Below are 12,043 nucleotides of genomic sequence, written 5' to 3' on the forward strand. Positions count from 1 at the left end.
CCTGCCCTCCCCGCGCAGCGAGGGCCACCATGGTGCTGAGCGTGGAGCAGGTGAGCCTCATCGGGCAGGTGTTCGAGTCCTACGTGCTGGAGCACCACAGGGACGAAATCCTGGCCATCCTGAGGGAGCCGGACGACCAGGCGCACTACCCGGTCGTCGTCGACGCCTTGACGCTCTTTGAGACCAACATGGAGATCGGGGAGTACTTCAACGCCTTCCCCAGCCAGGTGCTCCCGGTATTCGACAGCGCGCTGCGCCGGGCCGCGCTGGCCGCGCTGCAGGAGAGCGCGGAGCCCGCAGAGCTCAGCCTCAAGCAGAACCTCCACGCCAGGGTCTCGGGTGAGTGGCGGGGCGGGGGCTGCAGAGAGCTGCGCCTCGCAGCCAGGACTGCCAGCCTTTCTTCGCTCTTCAGGGAAGCTGCCAAAATTTCCTTGCTCTGTAACAAGCTATTGGGGCGCCGTGGAATGAGCAAGTTTAGTTCTTGCCGTTGCAGTGTTTGAAGCAGAGGGAATCCTTAGTGTTTATTGAGCTGCAAACACGTGGATGGGTGTAGACCAACTCCCAAAGAAAAGCTGTGGCCATCCCCACTGGCCTGCGTGTCTCTCACTGGTCAGGGCTTACACTAAAGCCTTTCCAGGGCAAAGACTCCTCAAAGCAACAGCTGGTCTTACATTATTTCTTTTAGACAGAAGGTGTAGAGAGAAAAAAGGAGAAAGAAAAAAGGAGAAAAAAGTTTTAGAGAAAGATAAATAGTTCTGAAGTTTTACTGCAGGTTGACTTCCCTACTGTGCCAGTTGGCTCTCAGTCCTTTTTGGCTCCAGCCATCTTCCAGAAGAGGCAAAGTCTAAATTTTGAGTTGTCTTGTAACAATTTCATCCAAAACTGTTGAATTTTATGCTTAACTGTTATACAATTGCTTCTCATAAAATTGGAGGGAACTGTTGGAAGGCGTGATCAATAATGGAGGATTCAGTAAAGTTTTCACTGCCAGATGATATATCCTTATTCCTTATTATTGGGAGATTTTTAGTAGCTTTGAGGTTTGGTAAATGTGGAGTGCAGGTTCTGGGATTGAAATGTCTTTTTTGCCTGTTGTGGGAAACTGGGTCAGCAGTGGCACCATCCCTTCTGGTCATTTCTGATCACAACAATTTGGAGCAACAGTCTGCAAAGCCAAGAGTTGGCAGCCTGTATTTCCCTCCCCTGCCCTGTTGTGGAGTAGCTTATGATCATTCAGTCTTTTGGCAGCTTGAATTTGGATAAATCAGTTGTTAAATAGGCCTGTGTTTCATTCCAGTGAGTTTCCATAAAAATGGAATTGTAATGACAATGCATACATCAGAAGTACATTTAGCCTGTGGTGCTGAGGAGCTTGTACACAGCTGCTGAGTATGTGAGGTAAAAGGATGGCCTCTTGTGGTAAAATTTGACCTCAAGCACCTTCCTGTACCTATGAAAGCAGGAATCAGGTAAAACCTTCCTCCTAGTGTTCTGAGATGCATTTACATCATTCAGGGCTCCAGCATGAAAAAAGACTCCAGGTGTGATTATTTGGAAAGCTTCCAGGAAGTATTAGAAGGAATACAGCAAGGAGGTGTCTGTATGACTCACTCAGTGGTGTCTTTAAGATGTTCCTTTTCCTCTTGTCAGCCTCCTGCTGGAGCTGATCATTCCTCCCACAGTGATGTTTTGTCTAAATATTCCCTTATCAACCTCTGGCAAAATTAGCCCCCTTGATCAAATAGTTTTAGTAACTGATAAAAGCAAATCTGACTGATCATTGGTAGAAGAATTCAGTCAGCAGAGTCACAGATAATTCTATCCATAAGCTGGAGAGAAGTTGGTGAAGAACAGGGGAAGTTATCCTTGAGAGGTCCAGCTGGATCAAAATAACATCTGTCCACAGAATTTGGTTAATGTTCTGTACCACTGAAAGGCTCACTAAACAAAAGAAATAACCTACATTTTCTGTAGCCTTTTTTCCACCCGAATTTTCCCATGATACTGTTACCTTTTAAGTGAGTGCTGATTATCTTCAGGATACTCATCCTGGAGTCCCATTCCCATGTCAGATAAGGAAGGAATGAGAACGTGGTGCACTGTTCTTGGTGGGAGCAGCAGGCAACTACCCTGAGTGTGGGTGATGGTATCTGTGTGTCAGGCTTGGAATTAAGTGAGGAGAAGTGATTTTGCATATACCACATATAAGAAACAATCTCAACACCTTCTACCAATATGGACAGGGCATCTTGGGGTTCAAAAAAGGATGGAAGGAGTGTGGGTATGCAGTAATTAATAATGGATAATTGCCCTGAGTTCACTGAAGAAAGTAAAAGTTCTTTATCTGAATTTCAGCATTGCAGGGATTTGGTTGTATAGCTTCTACTTTCTGCTACATATCAATTAAATTATTTTTCCTTATTTATCATTAGCCTGAGCACCACTGTGTTTGTTACTGAAGGCCAAGCTGCTTCTGATGTTTTTAATAGCTTTTTTGTGACTAATACAGTAAAGTTGATTCAAAGAGGCACATACTCAATTAAAGAATTTGTCAAGCAGTCTAGTATGATCAGAATGAAGGCTCTTTTTGTCACATTTAGACTCTTGTCTCTTCAAAATTCACAGAGATGATCATCATATATCCTGACAACAGTGCTGCAGCTCTCTCTAGTGTAAGAAGTGATGCATTTTGCAAAGCTTTTTCAGGGGTAGCAATACTGAAGTAAGGAAAAAAAAAAGCCAAAACAGGTGGAGAAATAACGGATTTTTTTCCCCTGAACTGATTAGAAATGCAAATCTGTGGTAGAATGAAAATTTCAACAGGCTCGGTAGAACATTTAAATAGCTTTATTAGAGTCAAACAGAAAAAATTGTTTGCAGTTCTACAAAATACTTCATCCTGATTATTTAGTTCTACTTTTTCTACTTTATTCTCATTCCTTTTAAAATTAGTTCAACAGTTAAAAATATTTTCTTTCAACAAAAGCGGAAGATCAAGTGTTGCTTAAAAGCATCAAACTGGAATGTTTCTGCATGTCTGAAATAAGGAATTTGGGTTTGAATAATACTGAAATAAATATTACTTTTTTTTTTTTCAACCAAAGTCACTGAGAAGATTTGACCTAAATGCACAAATAGTTTTGGTCCCCTTAGAAACATTATTTCCTAGCAGATTTGTAGTTTTACATCTCTGTAGAAAATATTTCAAAATATTTTGGAAGTAAAGATAAGAAATTAAGTTTATAATTATTCATATCTCGTAGTCCATTACTAATTTCTGAGTAGGCAATATTTTGCTCAGGTGAGCATTTCAAGACCATTTACTTTTATAAAGACTTAGTAAGTTGTTGAGATTAATCTTCCTGAGGATTTCAGCCACTCTGGTGCCAAGTGATGGGTGATCACTGGAGCAGGATCAGCACACGACTGAACTGGCTGCTGGGCTGGAATTAAGGGAGAGCAAGTGGAAAGTGTCCTGTCACTATGCATTTGAATATACAAGTGACTTTGCTTTGGCTGTGTTCATACCCCCTTTACATTCTTTTTATGCTATCTTCCTTGTGCTCGAGGTTTGCTGGTATGCAGTGTGGATTTAAGGTCAAATGCTCTCCAGCTATGAGTTTGCCTGGACTTGAGAATTCACACAATATTCACACAGCTACACCTGTTTACCTGTGGGAATAACATTGGTCCACAATTAAGTAGCATAACGAAAAATTTGCCATTCAGATAAACCAATTGTAGAATAAATGGCATCTGCAAAAAGAACATCTGAATTAATAGATATGAGAACATCAGGATCTGTTTCCATGAATGGAAACTGTTCATGACTATTCACCCCTTGGCAAGAGTGGGAGAGTAAACTGGCAGCGTTTTCAGCTAGTGCTCAGTGTCTGATGATTTTCACCATCTGAGGACAGTGAATCAGATTTATGGTACAACAGATGAATAGTTGAATCATGTTTATGAAACACTAATAACAATGGCTGCTGTTTATGTGTCTGGCATGTTTTCTAGTATTTCTGTTTAATTGCATTGTAAGTCCTTGTTTGATAAGCATAGCCTTATGCTGCACATGTTTCTGTCTAACAGGTTTGCCTGTTTGCCCAGAGCTGACTCGAGAGCACATTCCTAAATCCAAGGATGTGGGGCACTTTCTGTCTGTTACTGGGACTGTCATACGTACCAGTTCGGTGAAGGTGTTGGAGTTTGAGCGGAGTTACATCTGCAACAAGTGCAAGCACGTGTTTGCTGTCAAGGCTGACTTTGAGCAGTACTATGCATTCTGTCGTCCAGCAGCCTGTCTCAATGAAGAAGGCTGCAACTCAACCAAGTTCATGTGTCTCTCTGGAACTACCTCTTCTCCCACCTGCTGCAGGGACTATCAAGAAATCAAAATTCAGGAACAGGTAAGGAAAAAAAATCCCCGTAGATAAAAGGGGAAGGTATAACAGTATAGATGTCTACTGTTTAAAACAAGTGCCAGAGATGACTGAAAGAAGCCAGGTAACCCATTGGTCAGAGATTTCCGGTCAAAGAATTAAAAATTAAGCCAACATGTAGACCATACTTCTGTTACTGGGTAATTCCATTAGATATTGTGCAAAACAGCAGCAGTAAGGGAATAGATGAAATTTCCATAGATGAAATTCCATTCCATGTTGAATCCCTGTGACACCAAGTGTGCATTTTTTCTCTAAGCACTTCCTGTGCATGATGCTGATGTTCAATACTGGTTCTGAGCACTAAAGCTAGCCCAGTGTTGGCAGGGCCAGCTGTAGCTGTGCAGTGTGGTCAGTACATGGTGTCTGCAAGTGTTCTTCCCTTCAGCCAATATTGAACTCAACAGTTATTGCAAATGTGATCCTTAGAGAACCTGCATACAGAATTTGCATTTGTTTTTGGATGGTAACCGTGGGTGGAAGTAAAGACAAGGTGGAGGAGAAATGTGTGAAGTTAGAAATTAAGATCTTAAAATTTCAGAATACCAAAAAATGTAAAGGAATAAACTTTCTAGGAAATAAGTCCTATATTGCATGAACATATAATGATTGTTTCTGACATATGGGAAATCTCTATAACTTAGATTTTGTTATACTGTATGACACACAGATCTCACTGGTAGGAAGAATTTTCAGCAACATGGGCTTGTTAAAAACAGTAAAGTTAAACTAAGAGTGAATTTCCCTTATGTTTCCTACTGAGCTCTGCAAGTAACTGTGCATGTGCCATCAGTACTGACAGTGATGTGAACTGCCTGTGGCCATTTAGATAATACACAAGGGTGAATTAACCTTCCTAGGCACCAGAGAGTGAATGCATTTAGAATTTTGGCATGTATGACCTGGGCTGCAGAATGAAAAGGTACTTCTGACTGTTGTTCTTGTGCAGTGGATATTCTCAAAACTATTGCAAGCTCTGAGTGTAAATGGAAAGATTGTTGGAAATGGACTGTGACAAGATTGCACAGACTTTGCCCTGGAGAAAAGAAAAGAATTACAGGAGTTAGTGGCACATTTGTCAATATGTATTTGGGTTTTCCTGGTTTTGATTTAATCCCTGACACCTAGGTGTAAACTTAATCTCAAACTGTCAAGACATGGTTAAATACCAGGAAAATACAGAGAATATTCACTCAGTGTCTAATTCAGCAAAGCATTATCTAACCCATGCACATGCTTCAGTACCCAAAGTCAACTTTACGTATTAAAGAAGTACCTAGTAATAACTCAAACTATAATTTTTTTAAAAAAATTGGTCTTTCAAATAATCTTTTAGTGAGCTTTCTTCAACAAGATATTGAAATCACACAGGATCTCCCAACACTGAGCACCTTCTGCCAATTTAATACTCAATCCCATTTCCTTTAATATCAGCATTAAACTTTCATTGTTAAGTTCAGGGCAGCATTGGCATTCTTACTGTAAGTTTTGTGGTAAAAAGCAAGACTGACCTCAGTTCCAGGAAAGGACCACAGGCTAGAGCAGCTGTAAATTAAAGGCTTTTGAAAGGTGCAGTTCTTAAGAAGTGCTTTTCCTTTCCATCCTCTAGGTTCAGAGGCTGTCTGTTGGAAGCATCCCTCGTTGCATGGTGGTTGTTCTGGAAGATGACTTGGTGGACAGTTGCAAATCTGGTGAGGATATAGCATGAATTACCTATGTCTGTACCCACAAGCATTTTTAGTTTTCCATTTGAGATGAACCTCTGTCAGGTGGCTGTCAGTGCCGGGGGCTCCTCGAATGAGGTGTGTTTGTCTGTCACGTTGCTGTTTCAGGCTGAATGTTAGTGTGGCAGCTGATGACCATTCCAGAAAATGTCATGCACCCCCCATGTCAGGTTACATCTTGACTGTTTGACAGATCAGTTTCAATAAGTAATGTGTTGTGACATACAGAAAGTACATTAAACCTTGTTAGTGTAGAACACCAAACCTCCCCAGGAGATTGGATCACACAGCATGAGATGCCCCTCCATAGATTTGGAGAGCCAGGAAACCTGACTTCCTGTCTAAGGAGTACTGAAGGTACAAAAAGCTACTTGGCATTCAAAGAAGAAGCTTGTTGGCAGGAGGATGCGTGGAGAGTGGACTAAAAATTCTCAGATAGGCACATTTCCACAAGAAATTAATTTGTGGTTGTACTTTCTCAGAAGAATGCTCTACTCGGAATGTTAACAAATGATTCTGGGGTTCATCACAAAGGTTACGGAAGCCAAACAAGCTTTGACTAATTCTTTTTTTGTATAATCAATCTAATTGAAAGACCTTCTACAGTTTGCCAGGAATTCCTCTCTTCTAAAAAAGGAAACAAGCAGAGGTTTATCTTTAAGAATTCACCTCCCTTAAACAGAAGTGGACAGACCTAACAACTTCCTACCACAGACTTAAGCAACCTACCTTATCTTTGTTTTATACTTCCAGTAAGTGCAGGAGGTTTTGCTTTTTGTTGTTACATTTTTTAACCTTGTTAACTGTAACACAGAATCTAGATCATGTTGTTGTGCATTACAATTGTGCTGAAGTGTCTGCATGTTTCAAGTCAGATGTTATTTTACTATTTTTTGTTGTTACCTCTAGGAGATGACATCACAGTGTATGGAGTGGTAATGCAAAGGTGGAAACCTTTCCATGAGGGTGCACGCTGTGACTTGGAGCTTGTTTTAAAAGCCAACTATGTTAAAGTGAACAACGAGCAGCTAGCAGGGGTTGTAATTGATGAAGAAGTTCGCAAGGAATTTGAAGACTTCTGGGAAAGGCATAGGAATGATCCCTTAGCAGGTTAGTGGCTGAAAGCTTTTAAATAGGACTCTTGATTGGATAGAGATAAAATCAGGAGTGAAAACACAGTGACTGAACACATTTTCCCTCCATTATCCTATCTCACCACCCATTTATCAAGAATATATTTTTTCACAAGAATACAAAATTCTTACTTTAATATTACTGGGGTAGGGGTGAAAGAAAGTACGAAACCTACTGCATTGATCTTCATCCTCTGAGCTTTCTATTCAAGTCTTTTTTGGAACATTTATCAATCAAGAAATTGAATGTAAATATAAGAGAAAAAAAAAGTTTTATAATCCAGAAAGAAGAAGCATGCTTCTCAGAAGAAATAGTGTGGACCAGATCTGCCTTTAGTCAGCACAGCTGTTGCTTCTGGGGTGAGAGAGCTGACACACTGTCTCTGCATCCCAAGTGAAGCTCTGAATCTTTACCATAGGGATTAGCACATCCCATCTCTAACACATCTCTGGCATGCCTAGGTCCTTGAGTTAGGTGCAGGGGAGCCTTCCAATTCACGATGGCTTCCAGAACAGTCAGTGTTCAGGATGCTGGCTCCTAAACTTACCATGGTCCACAGTCAGCCAACTTGGAATTACCAGTAGTTCTGTCTGGAACTCTGTCCCTCTCCATAATCTGAGTGCCTTCTACTCAACTCTGCAGAAGCTCAATGGACTCTTTAGGGTCTCCATCACTGAACTTTTATGAGGCTGACAGTCTGTTTTGTAAAGCCCTGGAAAAGGCTTAGTCTTTCTTCTTTAAAGACAAACAGGAGGAAAAGCAGGTGGGAACCTCCCACAAATGAGCCTGCTCACAATAAGAAAGTGTAGATCCTGTCAATGTTAAAGATTCTTCAGAACTGCATTTCCTGGAAAGCAATTTAATTGCTAGCTTCCTGCTGTTTGGAATGATAACATTCTTCCTTCTGCTATTTGGAACGAGAATATTTCTTATCACTGTCGTTAGAACTGTTCAGAAAGTAACTCGGGATCTTCTTTGAAGGTCCCTTTTAATCTTTCATTCTCAAGACAAATTTTGGAAGCCTGCAGGGAGCAATGTGATTTTATCTAATATTACCCATTCTGAATGAATAAATTTGAAGTGGCTACAAGAAAGTTGAGGCGGAAATTAGAAGGACCCTGACTGCCCAAGGTGTCTGTTCCAGTCTGTTTGTCTGAATTTGAGTTGAAATTGAGGGCAAAGATCAAATCTTAGGAGTCTGAGGCCACAGAATGTGTGTGTACCTGTACTGTTTTTCAAGAGATAATGATAGCTACTATTGCATTTTATGTCAGTCATTTAATGATCTAACTCCTAACTGTGAAGTTAAATCTTGAGCAGTGTGTGGCTGAACAATGTTGTTAAAATTTCACTTTTGGATTAACAAAGCTGTGTTAATTCCTTCAGAAGACGTCCAAATTAAACATGTATACCTCAGATCATCCATTAGGCCCCTCTATTTTTCCAGTACTATGTACTTGCATCTAAATTCAAAACATGCAGTTAAGCTCTCAAAATGGGTCACTCTCTTTTATTCCCTAGCAATGGAAGTAACACATGGCATACAACCTGAGACCCTTTACGTGCTGGTAGTGTCATAATCTCAAAGAACAGAATTAATCCTGTTACATATCTTCCACACCATCAGCAATTTCAGAGCAGATTGAAATATTCTGCTGCTGGAAAGAGACTATAGTAGGGAGGAGGAGGGGGACCTGTGACACAGAGGGATCAAAGGAGAAGGAGGGTAACAATGAGAAAATGAGCACACTGTGTACACAGATTTAAGGCAAAATAAGTGCTAGAAGTTTTCTTAAATGTACGACATGCCAGTTTTCAAGGGGGCATTTTTAAATCTGTAAACTTTTAGGTTTCATTGCTTCTACACTTGTAAATGTAAAACAAAAGAATGATGGCATTTCATTCCTTAAATTGCAATAGGATTGGCTTTGCTGCTTATGATTGTGACTTACTTAACTTCTGTTTCATGAAGGAAGTTTGAATCAAACAACTGCTCTAGGTCTCATTTAAAGAAAAAAAAAATTAAATCTCCTTCCTACCTTACTGTTCTTGCCCATATTATTTGTCAGTGTACATGGGAGTCCATGGCAAACCAAGTTTTAACTCTGCTGAATGCCATTTTTGCTCCTGTTTTAGGGAGGAATGAAATTTTGGCTAGCTTATGTCCTCAAGTTTTTGGATTGTACCTGGTGAAGCTGGCTGTAGCCATGGTGCTTGCTGGTGGTGTGCAGAGGACTGATGCGGCTGGAACTCGAACCAGAGGTTTGTGTTGTTTCTAAAAGTATCACATCCTTTGTAACAGTCATTCCCTTCCCTGTCCTCACCGACATCCCCTCCACCCTTCCAAAATCAAACCAGTGAGAACTTGGAAGCATAATCGTCCCATTTTCTTGAGAACAAGTTTTAATCAATTTTGACTATTCTTCGAAAATCTCAGACAAGTTAAAGTGGGTGTCTAGACTTCCTCTTTTTACTTTAATTTTTCCCAAATAAAACCCAATAGAAGCAGACTTTCGGGTTTCCATTAGATAGACTATTAAAGGCAGCTATTTTATCTGAAACATCTCACTTTTTATTGTATAAGTGACATTTTGAATTTATTTCTAGTAGAATATTCCCAGCAGTATTTGGCATCAAAGGATAGAATCTTAATGTTTCCTTAATGCAGATCAGTATAGTACGTTAAAAGGAAAAATTAAAAGATTAATTTTACTTCCTAATGCCAGACTTTTCCATCTGTGATTGTCACCACATCTCACTTAGTCTTGTAACTCCAAGTTACCTGCCTGCTGATTCCCCTTCTGTTGCTATTAGATGGCAAATATGCCATGTGCCAGGTGGTACACAGGTCATAATCTATGTAGGTCATAATAATTTTCAAAAGTATGTCTCTGTATACAAATACAGGATTTTCTCAATGCTCTAACAGCTAAATAAAATTATAGACTTTATATTTGAATTGAAGTTGAATTTTGTAAGAAAACAGTGAAAAAATTTTAGACCACTTTACTGAGATTGTAGCAGCTGAATTATTTACTTTTGTAATTTCATTGTTAGGAAAATACAAAGTTGTGTAACTGTTGGCAAAGAATTAATTAAACAAAACATCCTGCTGATTTTATTAGTCCATTTTGCAATTACTGAATAGTGGAATGGTAACTAAAACCTGGTATCCTTCTGTTTTATATTCAAGAATGAACTGAGTCTGAGAAATGAGCATTCTAAAATGTAAGAACTTATATTACTGGAAGTGTCAAATACCTGCAAACACTTCACAAATACTTAATTGTAAATATTTGTGTCTAGATAACTTTATTAAACAATGTATTTATCACACCAAAAATAGTGCAGAAATACGTATTTTAATGTATATATAGTGCTAAATTTAGGTGAATATGACACATAGTTAATTTGAGCATTTTGTGTCAATGTTTGTCTGTATATGAACTGTCTGCTCCTACATCACTGTTTTCCCCCAAGGTGAATCACATCTTCTGTTGGTTGGAGACCCAGGTACAGGGAAATCTCAGTTCCTCAAGTATGCAGTAAAGATTATGCCACGCTCTGTGCTTACAGCAGGAATTGGGTCCACAAGTGCAGGTATGTGCTTCTTCAGCTGTAACAGGTTATCTCTCACGCAGGTATGTTTGTATAGAAGCCTTCTACATGTGTGAACATTTGTGCTCAGCTTGTTATGAGCACAGTTGAAGCAGAGAACTGCTGTGGAGGCATGTGAGGCCTGATCTGACTCTCTGCAGTCCTGCCCCTTTGTCTGTATCCATGAAGGACTGTGATGAGCTTCTAGCAGGGAGCCTGACAAGCCTCATCCAGAGACACCTCTCAGTGTTTTGCTAGCAGAGAGTGATCTGGACCTGTATTTTTAGCATTTCCCAGCTATGACAAATATGACATCTTTTCCAGAGCTCACGCTGTGTGATGAGCTAGCATCATTTGGTTTCTCCTGAACAGATAATCTCCTCTCTTCTGTTCTTTTATGTGTTTTGTCTGGGTGCCAGTTTGATTTCTGTTTGCTTTCTGGAAATTCACCCCTGTGTTGAGGAATTATTTCTTACTCATGAAGATGGTTTTAAAATGGTTTCAGAGAGCAAGTGGGTTTTTTTCTTCTTTTTTCTTTTTTTTCCTCTTTCTTCCTTTTGTTAAATTTAGGTATGTCCCAGCTAGCTTTCAATGCTAGGCATCTTTGCAAGCTCTTCTGGGACAATGTACAGGGTCAGATGACCTCTGCCAATGTCTTTATTTGAACAAATGAATATACTACTTGTATGTTCAAAATCACAAAATAATTAGGGTCAAATCCCGGTGTCTCAGCCAGCATATGTAACTTGAATGTTTCTCAGAGAGTGCTGCTTATCATTGTATATCTGGGAAATAGCATTATTTGTACATGGGAGAATCAGAGGATAAATCTTCCCCAGCTCTATATATACTGAGTCTTCCATAGCTGTGGAGGTGGAACATGATGTTGAACATGTACACTCCTGTGTGCAGGGAACTTGTTATGAAACACATACGCCTCTGACTTTCCATTCAAACTGTTAACAAATAGGTCTGGAGAGAAGCCAGAGAGAAAATTTTGGCTTAGCATAATCTTTTCTCCACTTTTTGTTCTGTGTTAAGAATTGAGAACAGTCTGGATAATTTCAGGTTTGCTAGGGGACTCGCAGTGACCTGGAATGAAATTTTGCCATGTATTTCAGTGTGGCTTTGCCCATTTTTGTAAGA

General features: G+C 39.9%; 1 protein-coding gene across 2 annotated transcripts in view; it reads left to right on the forward strand.

Annotated features, from left to right (window-relative positions):
* The window catches only part of MCM9 (minichromosome maintenance 9 homologous recombination repair factor), a 48,060-nt gene continuing 36,017 nt past the window's right edge, over positions 1–12,043 (forward strand). For both annotated transcript variants that reach the window (XR_005630135.1, XM_039731559.1), the window contains exons 1-6: positions 1–339; positions 4,093–4,409; positions 6,052–6,133; positions 7,076–7,276; positions 9,437–9,562; positions 10,781–10,900. Coding sequence is in view for 1 of the 2 variants with exons in the window: in XM_039731559.1 (XP_039587493.1) it covers positions 30–339; positions 4,093–4,409; positions 6,052–6,133; positions 7,076–7,276; positions 9,437–9,562; positions 10,781–10,900 (1,156 nt within the window). In the remaining variant the exon portion in view is untranslated. The remainder of the gene's footprint in view (positions 340–4,092; positions 4,410–6,051; positions 6,134–7,075; positions 7,277–9,436; positions 9,563–10,780; positions 10,901–12,043) is intronic.

Source organism: Passer montanus, unplaced genomic scaffold (genome assembly GCF_014805655.1).
Source record: "Passer montanus isolate IOZ18808 unplaced genomic scaffold, ASM1480565v1 scaffold79, whole genome shotgun sequence".
Taxonomy (NCBI): Eukaryota; Metazoa; Chordata; class Aves; order Passeriformes; family Passeridae; genus Passer; species Passer montanus.